At 48.6% G+C, this 18,387-nt stretch overlaps 1 protein-coding gene across 3 annotated transcripts in view; it reads left to right on the forward strand.

The window, feature by feature from the left end:
* The window catches only part of dixdc1b (DIX domain containing 1b), a 29,947-nt gene extending 12,809 nt beyond the window's left edge, over nucleotides 1-17,138 (forward strand). For all 3 annotated transcript variants that reach the window (XM_048984217.1, XM_048984216.1, XM_048984218.1), the window contains 16 exons: nucleotides 7,348-7,454; nucleotides 7,689-7,843; nucleotides 8,712-8,801; nucleotides 9,163-9,216; nucleotides 9,295-9,345; nucleotides 9,457-9,561; nucleotides 9,690-9,743; nucleotides 10,052-10,144; nucleotides 10,298-10,360; nucleotides 11,990-12,052; nucleotides 12,388-12,549; nucleotides 12,687-12,753; nucleotides 13,647-13,755; nucleotides 13,832-13,940; nucleotides 14,286-14,365; nucleotides 14,487-17,138. In XM_048984217.1, coding sequence (XP_048840174.1) covers nucleotides 7,348-7,454; nucleotides 7,689-7,843; nucleotides 8,712-8,801; nucleotides 9,163-9,216; nucleotides 9,295-9,345; nucleotides 9,457-9,561; nucleotides 9,690-9,743; nucleotides 10,052-10,144; nucleotides 10,298-10,360; nucleotides 11,990-12,052; nucleotides 12,388-12,549; nucleotides 12,687-12,753; nucleotides 13,647-13,755; nucleotides 13,832-13,940; nucleotides 14,286-14,365; nucleotides 14,487-14,493 — 1,369 coding nt within the window. In that variant the 3' untranslated portion in view covers nucleotides 14,494-17,138. The remainder of the gene's footprint in view (nucleotides 1-7,347; nucleotides 7,455-7,688; nucleotides 7,844-8,711; nucleotides 8,802-9,162; nucleotides 9,217-9,294; nucleotides 9,346-9,456; nucleotides 9,562-9,689; nucleotides 9,744-10,051; nucleotides 10,145-10,297; nucleotides 10,361-11,989; nucleotides 12,053-12,387; nucleotides 12,550-12,686; nucleotides 12,754-13,646; nucleotides 13,756-13,831; nucleotides 13,941-14,285; nucleotides 14,366-14,486) is intronic.
* The last annotated feature ends 1,249 nt before the right edge of the window (nucleotides 17,139-18,387 follow it).

Genomic DNA, 18,387 nt, shown 5'->3' on the forward strand with positions numbered 1-18,387 from the left:
ACATCACGCCAGACCCATACTTTCCAAAAACACCTCAGCTATATCATCTGACCACTGAGCTGCTGTCTGTCTCCATCAGCCACACTTTCTTTATGGTCTCTTCACAACCCTAAGTGATCTTGGGGGGCAGTGTGTGGCTCAGCAGGTTGTTGGTTCAAATCCCAGGGTTGACAGAGGGATTTCACCTTTCGTCCCATGAGCAAAGGCTTGCATCTTAATTGCCCCGGGGACTGTCTGACCCTGCTTTCTCTAAGAACAAATATATGTCTGCTAAATAATTAAAATGCCGTGTTAAATGTCTTGTATTTTGTAATTGTGCAGTGACTCTGTAGCTGATAGGTTCTCGCAGTGTTTTGTAATGCATTGTATGGCTTCTGCTACAACATTATCTGTTACTGATCCCTCATTTGAATCTTAGTATGGTTGTACTTGTACCTGTGTGGCTTCCTTGACAGCACTATGCATGTGATATATTACTTGCTTTGGCTGCATGTCACTTCGGACAAAAGCATCAGCCAAATTAATGTAAACGACCAGCCAGTGGCTCTCACTTTCTGTGTCGGTTGCCATGTATTTTACGTTTCTATCTTCTTCCACCTTCCTAATGGGCAATGGATGGCTTGGGGGGGGGGTGGTGGCAGATGTTTGTGTAGGTGTAGCAGTTTTTTTTTTTTTAATCCTTCCCCCCCACCTTTTGTCTGAGAGCCGAAGAGTCTGTCTTGCCACGTAGCCAAACACACCTCCGCGTTGTTCTGCTTCGTGCTGAGACCCTCCGAATTGAGCTTTCAATGCCTCCCCCCCCCAAAAAGGACCTGTTTGATAAGCAGACAACTCCCCCCCCCCCCCGCCGTATACAGATCCCCCTCCCCCGCAGTAGGAGAGAGAGAGAGAGAGAGAGAGAGAGAGGGAGGGAAGCAGAGAGATAGAGGAGGCGTGGGTAAACAGTGGGGCCGAGCTATGTCTGACATCTCCACGCAGACAGGGAGAGAGAGAGTGAGAGAGAGAGAGAGAGAGGGAGCGGGGGAGAGAGAGAGAGAGAAAGGGAGTCTGACAGATTTCTCTCAGAAGGAAGGAAAGCCTGGCAGCAGGAGGAAGGAAACCGCAAGCGGCATCGTCTAAGCCGAAGGGAAACAATTAGCGGGATCTGTCTCACTCACGTGTGTGTGTGTGTGTGTGTGTGTGTGTGTGTTGAGGCACATCAGAGCCAAGCCGGACACAGCTGTAATGTGGGGGGCCCTGTCGGGGGCCATCTAGAGCAGCTCGCAGAATCGGGGAGGCCCCGCAGGGCTGCACTGTGGCGATGGGGGCGACGCCCGGTGCCTGAGAGCCCCACCAATCTGGGGAATCGCCGTGGCGACCATCCTCTCGTCTGCATTCCTCTGCAATTTTTTTATTTTCCCGGCTGGATATTCCGGACGTGGGATTGTGGCTCCGTGGGTGTGCCTGGGATGATGGTGGTGAGCGAGCGACGGGTCGCACCTCAAACCTGACGGCCAGCACCTCGGTGGGGGGGGCGGGCCACCGTCTCAGGAAATGGGGGCGACGCACATGAAATGGTAAGAGCAGCGAGAGCGACTTCACTTTCCCTCGCCAGTCTGCCTCCGTCTCTCCTCCCTGTTAGCTTTGTTATTCCTGCTGTACGGTGCACTTTCCAGCCCCGTCTCGGATCTGCCGCCGGGCTTTTAAAGCCGACCCAGTCTCTTCGCGTTAGCTTGCCCCGTGAGGCAACCCCCCCATCTCTCTGCCTGCCAGGTGACACAGGGGACCTTTCCTGAAGGGTTCTGCCAGCACGTGGACCAGCCTAATGTTTCTGGGTATCTCTGTTTCCTATCGGGGTGGAGCAAATGCTTCAGAAAGTCCAGAATGCACCTCTGTGACCGGTCCTATGTTTCTTAATGAGGGTTGATGTCCTGATCTGTAGCTGTATGTGTGCTGCATGTCTGTCACGCCATTGTACAGTAATTCACACCAGTCAGAGCAGTAACGCGAACGCGCGTCTCTTGCTGTTTTTTCGCTGGTTCGTTGGTGTGCTCTACACCCTGAAGTGTGCATGTGTCATCGCGGCGTGGCACTTTGATCTGAGGTTTTGAGGGGTATTTTCCACCAGGCGTCCGTCGTCACGTGTCTGGCGTTCTGCACAGTTGAGTTTCTCCTCAGCCACCTGTCTCCAGCAGCGCCCTCTGGTGGACAGGCCGGGAGAGCCCTGTCGCGGGTGGCGTCGGGTTGCCGTGGGAAGGGCTGTGGGAATCTTCTGCAGACAGATCTGTGGATATGCCCTGCTTCCCGTCCAGGTCCCGCAGGCCTGCCTTTTAATTTGCCTGAGTATCGAGCGCCTGCCAGCTGCTTATTAAAGGGGCCACAAATCTGACCCAGGATCACGGACAGGCTCTGCATGCCAGCGCATTTTTTTAAATACCGCTTCCGTGACTGTGGCTGGATGGATTTTTATCTTGTGCCTTTCAAAAGTGAACTTTGGCTCTTGGAATATCTGTGGTAACTAAATTATCAATCATTCAGCAGCACTGATAATTTAATTGCTTGTGGAATTTAGGTCAAGGAGCATTGACCGCTGTCTTGGGCCGCTGTTCCTGCCAATTCCCTGCCCATATGGTTCTATAGAATGGCATCTTGGGTCAATCTCAGTACCAGGAAGGCAAAGACCGTACTAGTTATATTGGCAAGACTAGTCTTGCTAACTTGCTTTCCAAGAAGGAACTTGGGGTGCAAAGAATCATGGGATTGGTCTCATTCTGCGAGGATACAGCTGATGTATCCTTGGCTATTGGGGTGGAGCAGGACCAACATCTGGGGATTTTTAGCATCCTCTGTACTTGAGTATTGGAACTGGTCTTCGGCAGTGGATGATGATGTAAACACAAGTGTACAAGTATGGTCAAGGACGCATATTGAGATTCACCTTTTGTTTGTGAGACGGCTGCCAAACCCCAGGGACCTTTTTAAGGATGTGATTGGCTAAGGGGAGTGGGGGTGGGGCTTCCTGTCTACCAGTCACAAATGATCCAGTGGAGGCCCCCTGACCTTTTCATCCCCCCCCCCCCTCAGAGTGCTGCTGTCTATATCAACCATCTCCAGCTGTCTGACTTCCATTCAAAAGTTAAAAAGTAAAGTATGCTAAAAGTTTTAATGGCTTCCTCCCGGGAATGAAAATGTAACGGCGTTCAGTGCCCTTGTGTTGGCGTCCATGCCTGGACACCTGCGTTTTGGCAGAGGCTGGGCGTGATTTTGCATAGCCGCCCTTGTGCCGGAGAGCGCTCGCGGTAGCTAGTGGAGGAGGGAGGCCATCTGGAGGCCAGGCGGAGGGGGAGGCCAGTGCCGCTACAGGCCCACGGACCCCCCCCCCCCTTCCTGTTTTCCCTGCTTTCTCAAAGAACAAGGAATGGAACCCTTAATTTCAGCTACGGTTCTCGACTGGACCCGGCGCGTCACAGGACCCCTTCGGGGTTCCATGTGGCTGGAAGAAGAGAAAACGCTGGTTTTGTCCCCCAGGGACACGGTGCCCTGAAGTCTGTTTCCGACTTTCATAATTTGTTCTCTGCCCGTAAACACCAGCGATGGTCTATTCCTCGCACAGAGGAGCCGAGTTTCGTCACAGAGTTTTAATCCCGGCTGTTTTTAAATGGACACTATGCAATCGAAGGGAGCATTCTGTGTTAGACTCTGGACTATTACATTTCGGGTTTGAGCAGGGGGGGTCGCACTCAGGTAACAGGCTACATTGGACCCTATCTAATCTCTGGAGGGCCGGACAAAGACAATTTGTAGTAGGCTAGTAAAACAATAACAATACCTTTCCCTATTTAATATTTATAAATAGATCATAAATCACCTACTAATGATGAAATGACTGAAATACCCTGCTAAAAATGTTCATTTTCTGGAGTGTCAGTGGTTGTGTCCATATTAACAACTCTCACAAGCTCTTACTTTCACATTTCGGGTATATACTGTCATTTTGCAGAACATCAGTGATGATTGTCAAAACCTTATTACCGGTATAGTGCACGACTCACAAGATCTGGTACCAAATATCACTTTACCTGTCCGCGATCATGGTTAGAATATGGTGGCTATTTAGCTGTCTTTCTCTGCATTTTCTGCAGGTAATTACCATGCAGTTATTCACCAAGTGGTGATGAATAAAGAACAGGTATGAAAATAGACGAGATTTGAGCCTGTGTGTTCTTTGCAAACTCGGGGTTTAGCAGATCTTGCTGCCTCATTAGCATCGCCGTAGCTTAGCTTTTACAGCCGCATCGCTGGTCTGCCAAGTCTGATTAAAAACTGACTGATGTTTCTTCAGTCCTGCCATCAGTTATTTAATTTTCTTCTGAATTGTATGTTTCGACCTGGTGAGTTTAATTGAGGTACCAAATATTATTTTTCTTCACCACTCTGGTGCTCCCCCAGGTGAAGAAAATATCGAATAACAAATTGATTTTTCAAATCAATATGTTTTGAATTTGAAAATCTTCTTGTTTGCCAGATTCGGACCTTCATCCTGTCAGATTCAACCCGCAGGCCGTAGGTTTGACAGTGTTGGGAGGGGGCAGGTCATTCCCAGTTTTGGGATGTTTCTGTAGCAGCCCATCCCCCCACCCTCTTTTGAAAAAGTCTAAAAGATTGTTGTGCATTGTGTGTGCAGACAGCCCAGGCAGCAGGGGGCGACACGCTGGACACTGTGTGGCCACGTTCCCCGCAACGCTGTCTTCCCACCCATACTTGCTTTCTGGTCCGCCACCTTATGTCTGTGACTGTTGAAGGCTGGCATCCCGAACCGACTGCGCCCGTCTCACCGGGCCCTGAGGCAGCCCGGAGCGGGTATGAAAGCCTGCAGGCATGCAGCTGATCGCCCAAAAACAAAGCCCCGCCCACAGCTCATTAATCATCATTAGAAAGGGAAGTGGGGGGAGTCTTTGTTGGAGCATTTGCTTATTTTCCCAGTCCGAGGGGCACCCACAGACACAGTGGGTGTGTCACTCTGTGATCATGTGACACAGTGGGGTGCCCGCGACCCTGCCTCCATTCAGGGCCGGGGGCCGGAGCGCACAATGAGGCCGCAACAACAACAACAGCAACAACACCCCCTCTGTCTATTTTCTGGGGCTGCCATTGTTGCTGCTTAAAAAAGACAGAGAGAAAAAAAGTGAAATAAAAGAGAGGCATTTTCTCAGAGTCCCCCCCCTTCTCCAGCAAAGCCGGCCCTGCCCCCCTCCCGCTGCAGAGTGTCCCTCCTTTCCCCGCCTGCTCGTTCAGCTCCGTGTGAGGGCAGCAGTGGCATGGCTTGCTGGTCTCCATGGCAACAGGATGGTGGGCATTTGCACATCTCGGCGCTAAACGCAGAAGTGGTCAGACTCGGGTCAGTTAAATTTACCGCGGTCCTGCATTTGCGGAGCAGCGCGCTGCCGTATCTGTCTTGATGGGGGGGGGGGGGCATGCTTCTCGGGCGTGAGTGTTTAAGGCTCCGCAGAGGCTGGACCCCAACTGGGAATCCAGTCAGAGCTGTCGTAACTTCACTAGAAAACCAGTATGCTAGGCTCTTCCATGGTTTGGGTGATTTTATAAATAACCGCCCTGCAATTCCAGTGGCAGCTGTTTGGAATCTGAAGGGTCAGTCCATCTCTTGGGAAATAAGGGGGGTGTTTGTCCAGGCACACAAGTCTTGTCCACATGTTCAACTTTTATTGCCATACTATGCCTAATAAATATACATTTTCTAGGCTGTTCCACTACATGTTAATATGTACACACATTCCCTCGGTATACTGCTACATATCAAATAACACTAGCCTATAATGCCCCCCCATGAAGTTGGATGAGGTCCACTCCAACCCGCTTCATTCCAACTCTTGGTGTGGTTTGGAGAGAGGGCTGTAATAATTCATGCACCCCACCTCTAAGTAGCAGGAGTTCCTCTGCAGGCTGTGCTGTATGTGGTGCATGGGGGGGGTGTCTCTGGAGTTCTGCAGCATGGGTTCTCGCTGTTTAAATTTAAACTTGACTTTGCCTCACTGTTTTTTTTTTTTTTTTTTTTAGTGCAGCCTGCTTGGAGTCTCTTACACCAATTAACATCTCACCTGAAACTCTGGTACAAAGGAAAATGTATAAAAATAAGGATAGGACAATAAGGAAAATATGTACTTGGGTGAATTTTTTTTATTTTTTATTTTTTTGAGAAAGCAAAGTCAGCTAGTCCCTGAAGCAACTGGGGGGTTAAGACCTTTGCTGACACATTAACTCCCCACATCACTCTGCTGACCCTGGGATTTGAACCAGCAACGTTCCGCTGACGGGCACAGCGCCCTAACCTACAGAACCACACACCACCCTTCAATTCTTTGTTTGTGCGCAATGGATCAATAAGTGTGGTTATGCTGGTCCATTTTAATAAGCTGTAACAAACTGAGTAATAATATGGGCCGCTTGCCCATAATCGCAAATAACACTGGATCGGTGATTTGCAGCCGCAGTTCAGACGCCTGGAATGGGGAAGTGGGAAGGTCGTCTCCTAGTGGGTCTTTGCATCCAGCCTGTGGCTGACCTTCTCTGTCGGAGACCAGCTGAACTTGTGAAACCGTTCTTTTGAAGCATGATCGTCTGTGACTTAATAAGAATCATACACGTTACCCCCCGCTGCATTGCGGTCCGTCGGTATGTTGTTCTGCTTCGCTGTGTGAGGATCTAGGCGCAGATCGAACTTCATTTATCCCCCAAGCTAGAAGTTTTTGTTGCCATCTTTTTCTTTCCTTCTTGCCTCTTTTCTTGATTTCTGTCTCCGAGGACAGAAATGTGCTTCGGTCCCGTTCATAATGGTTAGAACTGTAGTATTGTATTTTGTTTCATTTGTGGAGGCAGGGGGGGCGGCATGGTGGTGCAGTGGTTAGCACTGTTGCCTCACACCTCTGGGACCCGGGTTCGAATCTCCGCCTGGGTCACATGTGTGTGGAGTTTGCATGTTCTCCCCATGTCGTCGTGGGGTGTCCTCCGGGTACTCCGGTTTCCCCCCACAGTCCAAAAACATGCTGAGGCTAATTGGAGTTGCTAAATTGCCCGTAGGAATGCATGTGAGAGTGAATGGTGTGTGAGTGTGCCCTGCGATGGGCTGGCCCCCCATCCTGGGTTGTTCCCAGCCTCGTGCCCATTGCTTCCGGGATAGGCTCCGGACCCCCCGCGACCCAATAGGATAAGCGGTTTGGAAAATGGATGGGATGGATGGATGTGGAGGCAGGCTCTTCTATCTTGGAAAATGGAGATGTACTTGCTGCCTCAGCACACTGGGTTGCACTGACCCCTCCGCCCGCCCCCCCCCCCCCCTCCCCGTTGTTTCAGCCTCAGCTCCACCAGCCCAAAGCACACACCCAAATCAGAGCTCGTCGGAGGGTTCGATGGAGGGGTGCTGGCAGAAATCCAGCAGGAGGAGGTTTCCCAGAAGTCAGGTGCGTGCTTGTTGTTAGGTCAGCAGGATTGCATGATGGGTAAGGGGTCATGTGACCAGGGGTTTCCAGTTTTAAGCCATAGGAAAAGAGGTTTTCCTATCTTTAGCCTGGCACTATGAAATATGCATATGTATAAATGCATAAAACTATAATTTTATCCCTATGGTAACCTTAGCAACAAAAAGCATGCATTGGGCACCTGAAGTATTCATGTGTTTCTGTGTCACCATGCAGACGATGTTGCAAAGTCGCCCTCTTGTGGACAAGCTGCAGCCATGGGTAGTGCCACCCCAGGGGGGGGCTCCACGTGGGAGGAGCAGCTGTGCGAGCAGCAGGAGCAGCTGGAGAAGGAGATGCAAGAGGCCAGGCGGATGGTCTCCAGCCTGCAGGTACCTCCCACCTACCGGACGCGCTGTCCCGCACGCGTGGATGCTGTCTCCTGAACATGCCTTGCTTGCTCCTGCACGCACGCTGTCGTGTAAAACCAGAGCCCTCTCCGCCCGCCCAGATGGGTCTGTTCGTCGGTCCCCTTGAGGCCGCCTGTGTTTCGTTAGCAGAGGCATCCGTTGGCACAGATGGGCATCCGGTTGCCTTGGAGATACAAAATCACCACATTCTCGCCCCCGTGCTGTTTTGCCTCCTGTTCACAATACAAGCTCGATTCTACGCATTTATTTCTTTCTTCTCATGATTCACATGCATTCCCAAAACTGGCTGCCTTCTGTGAGTCAGTTAATTGGAAGATTGATGTCGTTGACCTGATTGCTGCTTCGGGGCATGGCTGCCGTGTGACCGTTATGATGTCATCACTAAGGAGCCATATAAATTTGAAAGTTTGTACTGGATGGATGAAATGTCGGCAGATTCGGGAGGGGCAGGGGGGGGGGTTGCAGATTACCTGGGAAGAAGCAGATTGGAAATGATGTCACCAGCTCATGGGCATCTGTGGGGGCAGAGCTGGCTGCGATCTCGAGCATAAGCTAGAATGGGTATGACTGCCATTCAGAATAACAATGAACTTTACATAAAACCTGGGATTGCCTGCAGTTTTTTTTATTTAAGGATTAAGATACCATGTAAATACAGGTACTAATTATAGCGGAGAAGCAGGGGGAGCTTGGCAGGCAGCACTTCACGCTAACCAGGCCCAGGATGGCTGCCACATGTGTACCGGTGCTTTCTGTGCTGCGGGGGCGTTTTCTCGGGCTCCCCCCAGCTCACTCCGTTTCCCATTCCTACACGTGTCTCACCCCTCAGGCGCTGCTCCTTCACGGCTCGCTACCTGAGGACGAGCAGGAGGTTTCCCTGAGCCTGGCGGAGGGAACAGTAAATGCAGAGCAGCAGCTGGTAAAAGTCTCTCTCTTTTTTTTGTTCTTTTTGTTCCTAGTTTATTTACCCCCCCCGCTTACCTATTTTGGACTCTTCCAGCAACAGTGACCCTCCGTTTTTTTTCTCTCACCCTTCCGCTCATCTCGAGTTTCCCTCTTCCTCCCCCTCCCTCTCCTTCGCCTGTCATGTGATCCCGCGGCTTTGTCTCCGTCGCACCGCACAGATCGGGCCGCGCAGGTGCCCTCGCCTGTGTGCCTTTCCCGGTCCTGCTCTGCTCGAGCGCTGAGTTACCCATTAATACCAGAATATCGAGAAAGGCCTCTTTTTTTCTGTCGGCGTAGTTTTCCTCCAACTTCACAAAGTCCGTCCTTTTCTCCAGATAATAATCCGAAGTCGCCTGGACCAGAGCATGGAAGAAACTCAGGACCTGAAGGTAAACAGCCTTCACTTGATTCGTGGGGTATTTTTGGCCCCTCACTCCCCCCCCTTACTTCCCCCGTCTGCTTTGCAGAAGGAGCTGCTGAAGTACAAGCAGGAGGTGCGCAGCCTGCAAGGGGTCAAGGTGAGTCCCGACAGGTGTCACCCCCTCCTTCCCAAGAGCGGGTTCAGTGTAGGCACTTTGATTGGCTAACCTGTGCGTGCCTGTATCCGCATCTGTTCCCACGTTTCCCAGGATGCCTTGCAGCAGCGTCTAGGGGTCCAGGAAGCCTCGGTTTTGCAGCTAAAGCAGGATCTTTTGCGATCCAGCATGGACAGGGAGGAGCTGGAGGGGCAGAATGTAAGCAGACATACCCGTGACCCCAGTGTGTTTGCGTTTATGGACAGTAGCTCGTTGCTGTCTGGGTGGGTGAGGGTCGCAGTTTGCCAGAGCGGCCATGTTTATTGCTTGATGGTTTTTATCGCTAGGCCGAGTTGCAAAGGAAGCTGGAGGAGCGTGTCCGGCTGCTCAGCGAGTACAAGGTGAGTTTGCCTGAAGGGCCTGATTTTAAGGCGGTGCGAATTGCAATTCAGGCACCTGGTAGGGCAGCACATTGTCACAACCTTAAGCTCAAGTAACCCAGTATAAAAATCAGGCATCTGGAAGGGCAGCACAGTGTCACATCCTTAAGCTCTGGCAGTTTGATTTACAAAACAGGCATCTAGAAGGGCAGCACACAGACACGTCCTTAAGCAAAGGCAGTTCATTTTGAAAATCAGGCCTCTGGATGGGCAGCAGGCATGTTCCTCGGCACACGCTTGCTCTCATGATGCTGTGTCGGTCCTTGCAGAAGGAGATTGCCCAGAAGGACAGGCTGCTGCAGCAGCAGCAGTACAAGCTGGATGAGGCGACGCGCAAACTGTCTGAGAGCAGCCACCACCAGGTACAGACACACGCGGAGACACACGCCCTTCAGAACGGCTCCGCTCCACCGTTCACGTCTGGCGGCGCATCATGAACGTGTGCAGACTGTGCCCCAGATGAATGCGAACATCACTTGGACCCCAGCTGCATTGATCTCTCCTGTTGTTATTAGGTTGACCTGCAGAGGGAGCTGGACCACAAAGAAAGCGTGTTACAGGAGCTGATGAACCATGAGGTACCATCTCCGATCACCCTCCTGTGCGTAGCACAGCTGTCTGTCAGTGTGTAGGGTGATGCGGCACAGCTGTCTGTCAGTGTCTAGGGTGGTGAGGCACAGCTGTCTGTCAGTGTGTAGGGTGATGCGGCACAGCTGACTGTCAGTGTGTAGGGTGATGCGGCACAGCTGTCTGTCAGTGTCTAGGGTGGTGCGGCACAGCTATCTGTCAGTGTCTAGGGTGGTGCGGCCCAGCTGTCTGTCAGCGTCTAGGGTGGTGCGGCACAGCTGTCTGTCAGTGTCTAGGGTGGTGAGGCACAGCTGTCTGTCAGTGTGTAGGGTGGTGCGGCACAGCTGTCTGTCAGTGTGTAGGGTGGTGAGGCACAGCTGTCTGTCAGTGTGTAGGGTGATGCGGCACAGCTGTCTGTCAGCGTGTAGGGTGGTGCGGCACAGCTGTCTGTCAGCGTCTAGGGTGGTGCGGCACAGCTGTCTGTCAGCGTCTAGGGTGGTGCGGCACAGCTGTCTGTCAGTGTCTAGGGTGGTGAGGCACAGCTGTCTGTCAGTGTCTAGGGTGGTGAGGCACAGCTGTCTGTCAGTGTGTAGGGTGATGCGGCACAGCTGTCTGTCAGTGTGTAGGGTGGTGAGGCACAGCTGTCTGTCAGTGTGTAGGGTGATGCGGCACAGCTGTCTGTCAGTGTCTAGGGTGGTGCGGCACAGCTGTCTGTCAGTGTGTAGGGTGATGTATAGCTATCACTTCTGTTAAGTCTGTTCTGAATTGCGATCGATACTGATCGCATTTCTCCTGCTAGAGTGTGAGCTTTGCCCTGGAGCCGTCACGGTCTTCTCGGCATGCCGGCTTTCCATCCAGCTGCGCTCTTAAATTATTCATCTTTTTATTTAACTGCTTCTCGAATGCATCATGCTATTAAAATGATAATAGAGGTGAAGAGGCTGCCTTGATGGAGGGCTGTCTACAATTATTTGGGTTAATAAACCGAATACATGTTAATTAATACGGGAAAACAGGTGCGGTTTTCTTAAAATATGCTCCCTGCGTGTGATTCTTTTAAAACAAAAGAGAATACATTTGTTTTAATCTCTCAAACATGTTTTATTGGCAAAATAAGCACTACAAATTTTGATACCTCTGCTAATTCACTAAATATTGCTAACCTATGCTGCTTCTTCCACTATTAGCTGTAGATCATTCTCTGATCTATTCTGTATCAGTTTAAATAGACCTCTACAGACTACAGTTAAACATGATTCATGTCATCCAATCTATTTATTCAAGACAGACAACAAATCACTCTGCAGAGGAGAATCTGGTGGCAGTGAGGAGTCCCATATTAGAGCTTGTTAACGCTTAGGTGCTTCACTGAGACCCAGAGACCGTAAATTAATATCCACACCGCAGCAGTGATAATGCATTACTAACCTAAAGAGGACCCATGGCAGGCATCCTGTAGCCAGGGGTGAGGTTTTCTGATAAGCTTGTCATGGTTCGTTCATATTTTTTTAGCTAATATGGAACAACATGCTAAATGGTGGATTGTCGTGTGATTGAACAGGGTGGGGGGGTGTGGGTAGACGCTGGATGGACTCGGGCTAACGGCGCCCCCTTCTGTTGCGTCGTGCACTCTCTTCCAGCTCTCTGGTTCTCAGAATAACGGCTACTCCCACCCGGCGGGGTCTGCGCAGCCGTACAAAGGGGTGAGTTGTCTTTGTGTTTTGGGCCTTACGGTGACTGGCAGCCCTGAATAACAGGGGGCTACCTTATACCTCGCCGAGGCCTTTAAAGAACGTCAGAAATGATGAACAGGAGTGTGTATGAGACCTGAGGTGGTGTGTGTGTGTGTGTGAGAGAGAGAGAGAGAGTCAGGTCAGACCTGAGGTGTACGTCAATGAATGAATGAATGAACACACAGATGATAGATAGATAACCAAACAAATAAATTAATAGCAATGAACAGTGGGCATTAACAATGCCAATAATGGTGCAAATGTATGTGCGTGTGTGTGTGTATGGTGTGTGTGTTTGTGTTCAGGCGGAGGAGCTCCAGCTGGTGCGGGACGCCCTGCGCAGCCTGAGGAACAGCTTCAGCGGCCATGACCCCCAGCACCACACATTAGACACGCTGGAGCAGGGCGTGGCCAGCCTGATCGACCGCCTGCACGCGCTGGACATGCGCCGCAGGCAGGAACGCAGGGTGTGTCTTTTCCGCCGCTCGGTTTCATCACTATACTTTCCCGTGTCGGTGTTCAGCGTGTTCTTTCCGATGCGCTGCTGTGTCGTTAATGCTGTGCACGGTTGCCTGGTAACTGACACCCCTCTGTCCCTCTGCAGGGTCGTGGAAAATCCCCAGGACGCAAAGCCACTCACACGGATCGTGACTCCTGGCCACCCAGCACCAGTAAGCAGCTGCACCCCCCCCCCAAGCCGTTCACCAGTCTCTCTCTACCTCCAGAGTGGGGCCGGTGCCAGGCTTTTTCCCAGTACGGAACTGGTTCAGTGCATTTCTGCCGCAAAAATCTGGCAGTAGTCCAGGACAAACAGCTTCCACACAGCGTCACAGAAAAGCTGGGTTTAGAATTTTGAACCGTAATGTCGGCAAAAGTGCGATGGAATATCACATCCAAATCTTCCGCATAGCCAGAAAATTCAGTCCACAAGTGATATTGTTTTGTGTAATATTGCTGGTGGCGGCAGTGAAACAACTGGCCAGCTTATTAGCAGAATAATGTTACATTGTTTTTTAATTCTGTGAAAACGAAAGATCCGCTGCCCAGATTTAACAATAAATGACAAAAATGTCGCAGGGCGAATAAATAAAATATTGTGGTGAAGAGATCATGAGGCAGACAGCAAAGTAACATTTTTAATAGACACTTTTATCGCGTGATCCTTAAAAGGACAGCGAGTGAGTATATGCTTAGTTACACACACAGATGGGGGAGAAATTTGACCTTTATGGAAACAAAAGTAGATAAAGGTAATAGAGATAGAGCACAAGTCATACTCTACAGGTTATAAAACCTTAAAATCCAAAAGAGATCAAACTAAATTAAAAAAAAAAAAAGAATTCATATGAAGCTTTACTATACTCTTACTTCTATGTAACATTGGCGGGCAGGTCCTCAATAGGCACCAGGCGAGAACCAGCCCGGCACCAGCACTGTGTTGGTGGAAACACGGCAAAAGTTCCGCAAGCGCTTTAATGGCATTGTATGTGTGCATGTTATTTTTGTGTGAAACTGAAACTGGTTTCCTGTCCGTCCCCATTGTGGTACTGCCTGCCTCTTGCAGAGATATCCCACTCCCACAGCAGCCCAGTGCTCAGCTCCTCGGCCTCCACCAAAGTACTGTACTTCACCGACCGCTCTCTTACGCCATTCATGGTCAACATCCCCAAGAGGTGAGCTTGCTCATGCCTCGGGGGCAGGCACTCCTCGTAGCATGACTGGACCCCTAAAGTTGTACCTCGTCAGCAGGCTTGGGGAGGTAACGCTCAGAGACTTCAAGGCAGCTGTGGACAGGGAGGGCAACTTCAGGTACCACTTCAAAGCCCTGGATCCAGAGTTTGGGACAGTGAAGGAAGAGGTATGAGACTCACCTGTAAGGGCGTAGAAAGAACTTCCGAGAAATACCCTTGGACCATTTTTAGAGAACGAGATTAATAAAGATAAAAAAACGAGGTTTGATAATCTACACAGAGATGTTCTATGAATTTTATAGGAAGTACCATAGTCCAGTGTTTCCCAACCCGGTCCTCAAGGACCCACAGACGGTCCACATTTTTGCTCCTTACCAGTTCCTTGCCAGACAGTCTACAATTTTTACAAAAAGCAAGAAACATGGACTGTCTGTGGGTCGGTGAAGACCGGATTGGGAAACACTGCCATAGTCAATTTTTTTTTTTTTTTTACGGTTGGGTGCCTTCTCCAGGTATTCCAAGATGATGCAGTGGTCCCAGGCTGGGAAGGCAAAATCGTGGCCTGGGTGGAAGAGGACCATGGAGAGGGCAGGTAGATGACATATTGTAGCCTTGCACTTATACACAGTGCCACGCATGCCTATGTAGACATGAAGCCAAACATGCACCATCTTCAAAATACAAGAGCTCACAGAACCTTCTCTCGCCAACAGGACCTAAGGTCTTCGTATTGCTCTCCTCTCACTGGCCAAGAGGCTGGTGGACATGGGCCGGCCTGCTGCAGGACATCAACTCCAGGCTGGCACAGTCTGTGATCTCCGTCTCCCTTTGACCAAAGGTCCTTAGGATCCATCTTGGTGGCCCACGTCACGTAATGGTCCTGGTTACTGCTGTCCTTTGAAGGCATAAGGGAGACGCTAACGTCAGTGTACCAAAGCGGAGATACCTTGAGAATGAAAACCAGGGTAAAAGCCACCGTTGCTTGTCAGTGTCTCTGCAGCAGTGGGGCAGGGAAAGAATGAGGAATACGTCCTTCCTTCTCGGATTTGTGCCAAATCGTGTACAGATGCCTGCCACGTGCTCTCCAGAGCACTGTTCATCTCACTCTGTCGTGCTGGCAGTTTGTCAGTTTCCTGACTCCTGGTGTCTTGCTGAATGTTTCGTGACAAGCTTTGATTCACGTACCGGTGATCACATCTCAGAACCAACTCAACTCTTTGTACCAAAGCCAGGCTAGTTGACCTTCCCTGGAAACAGTTGCATTTATGATTGTTGACCAAACAATGTGGGAAAATCAGGGTAAATCGATGAGTGAGTTTGTCCAATTAAATTACCCAGTTCTTACCAGACAGTCATTGTGAAGGCCTTTGTTAGGAGACTGATGTCATGACTCAAATTATTTAACAGATATTAATAATCCACTAAATAAATAGAAAATAGAAGTCCGCTAGTGTAGCAGTATAAAATAGTATGATACAAAGTCGGAGAAAATTAAATCCAGTGTTAAATGGATTAAGGTTATGTGAATTCAGACAAGTACAGATGAAATTCTCGCGAAAGTCATTGCTGTGGAATACTTTGCACACAGTTTGAAACTTGAAACTCCAGATGACTGAGTTAAATTAAAAAGTACTGAAGGAAAAACTGTTTCAGAGATGAGGCTTGAGGTGATTAGCAAATGCTAACAATGGGATTCTGTCTTGATGGCCCCTTCAATAACTGGCCACTGGAGTGGATTCCAGAACAGATTAGTGGGTTGTGCAGTGCGATTGTGGGGTCAGGACTGTTTTTACAAGTGAATGTTTGCAGTGACATTGAAGGTTGTTCACAGCAAACTCCAGCAGGGTTTGAGGATGGATGTTGGGGGTCAGCAGTTATTCCTGCACAAGCTGTGCCAAGCGGAGTTATGTCTTTTGTACGTTTTAAAGCGAAAGAGTTGTACTCCAATGGGGACGTGCCATTCTGTGTGTGGAGAGCAGCAGAACAGGATAGTAGACGATCTCAAAGAAGTTTGGTGCAGATCGGTCACGTCTAAAGACCACATACCAGGAAATATTTGCGTCAAGGTGCTGCAGATGCATATCGATATATGACGTTGTCCTTAATAACACATGGCTGCCTCTACTTCCTGGGCACGCTCAGTTTCTGCAGGAGAATCTTTAGCCAGTTTTTCCCGGGTCCTGTTCTGTCACTTTAAATTCCCCCACAGCATTACAGGCGCTAATGCGCAGTGACTACGGGCAGTGCAGCGCACCAACCCGTCACGGATCGCTGGAGCTGGCTGTGGATCATTCTCCATCGTGTGCACGCAGTTCCTTAGGCCAGTGCACTTGAAAGTATTGCTGGGACCCACTCACATGTACTAGATGCCAGTCGGGGGTCTTTGACGCCTGTCTGTTGTGTCTTTGTTTCATGTCAAATTCTTCACGATAAATTTGGAAATCAGGGGTGGCAAGATTGCCTATGCATGATATAATTGCGTGTGTGTTTTCTACTTGAAGGAACGTGATTGCAAGAGTAGGATGGGGGAGAAGTGTCTAATGTGAAACCTGGCATTGAGACAAGTGCGCTGATTCCCACTTGTTTGTCTGTCTTTTAAATCAAATGTAATTAGCTCTTGTAAATAGGTTTATATGTATTGTTTAAAAGGAGCATGTTTCTGTTCATATTTGATGTATTACTGTCTGCAGAATCCTGTGATGAGGAAAATACTTTCTAAAAACGGGTTTTTCGTAACAGGATTCCAGGGGCCATGTCCAGTGACTCACCAGTTCTAATTCTTCTCATGGCTGAGTTCTCTGAGACCCCTCCTGGGCTTTCAGTCGTTGTGTCTGCCAGCTCTTTGTTCCCTGTTCTGGGATCCTTGCAGCATTTGGTGTGCTCCTAAGTGCGGAGCTGAAAAACCGATGCCTTCTAATCTTTCTTTGTCCTGAATATCTTCAGTAAATCCGAAACCTGCACTGAAACTAACTGTAAATTACAACGGAGTGAATGCACACAGAAGAGGGGTGCTGTGTTCCCAGGACGCTGTCTGGCAGAGAGATGTTACCAGAATCAGATGGGCGGAGTGGAACATAGCAGGAACTGCACCTCATACTCAATACCATCAGCCTCCAGAAATGGACGATGAAAAGCAAAAAGTTCTGTGAAAATGGGGAACAAACTTATTTATGGTCATTCAGTGTTTGTACAAAAGTCATACTTTTACAAGCAACTATTTACAAAGGACATTTGTTGGATTTTAATGTTCCTATTTTTTACAGCACAAATTCCAGAGGTTTAATACAGATTGTGTCAAGTTAAATGTATTCTATCTTAACCCTCATTTAAACTGCCGAGTTTCCCATTAAAATACCTCCAATTCACGTGTTTTGTGTGGCGATTCAGAATCGTTTCGTGTACGAATGTAATGATTGGATAAATGCCTTCGCCATAATATACAGGGAAAAAACAAATCAATCCTCAGAAAATACTAATAACTAAACTAAAAACTCGTTAATTGTAAGCAAAGGTGTTTCCTTTACACTGAATTTATCACAAATAGCATGAGGAAATATTTATGCGCTGCTGAATAATTTAAAATGTTAAACTAGGGCGACCCTATTTTGAAAAAATAGAGGATACCAGGTGCTGGACGCAAAGAGAAGCATTAAAGCAATATAAGTATACAGAAAGTATTCTGACTCTAGAAAGCAAATGTCAACAGGAAACAGAACAAAATCCTGTACATTTCAGGCAGTTTTAGGTCCCAAAAAGAGGAACAGTCCAGGAAAAAAGAGGACGTATGATCGACGTAATCAAACTCTACCTTCTCTTTTGTATTTTAGATCAATATATATTTTAAACTATTGTATACCTGATTTTTGGGGGGAAAATGATTCGGACATCCATTCATTCTGCCCAACCAGTATCATTGGCGTATTGTCCTCGTTGCTTGGTAACTGACTTCACCGCATGTCTGGTCCAGTGGCGCTGCGCATGCGTACTTTACATCATAATGGACACGCTAATGGAAAAGCTGCTTCATACATTAAACGAAACACTTATAGGTACTGTTGTTTTTACAAATAGTATCACTTTCTGAGTGCAAGTTAATCCTGCATTATATAAACGTTTCACAATGAATGTAATCCTGCTGCAAAACCAACATTAACTATATGCCTATTATACATAAAGCTAAACTATGTTAATTCCACTGAATAGTATACTCGTTGGAATATAGAAATAAAACACAGTACTAGTGTTTCTTTTCTCGATCAGTAGTTTGACGGGAGTTCTAGGTCGTTTTACGACAATATTTTACGGTGGCAGCAGATTGATGTCACTGCGGTTGCCAGATCATGAAAATAATCCATCCTAACCAGCAAACGTCAAAATATATTTGATATACTCTACGTATCCATTATAAATCGACGCATGATTTATAATACAAATTCACATACCATAAAATCCCTTGCATACTTGTAATAGAACACCGTGTCTCCGTTTAAAAGATCTTGCGAAATTGCTTTATTTGATTTTTAAAAGTTCTATCTTGTGTATATTTTTCATTATCATGAAAAGTAATATCAAACTGTCCGTGTCGATTAAAATAAGACAAACAAATATATCCCA

The sequence above is a fragment of the Brienomyrus brachyistius genome, chromosome 18 (genome assembly GCF_023856365.1).
Source record: "Brienomyrus brachyistius isolate T26 chromosome 18, BBRACH_0.4, whole genome shotgun sequence".
Lineage (NCBI taxonomy): Eukaryota > Metazoa > Chordata > Actinopteri > Osteoglossiformes > Mormyridae > Brienomyrus > Brienomyrus brachyistius.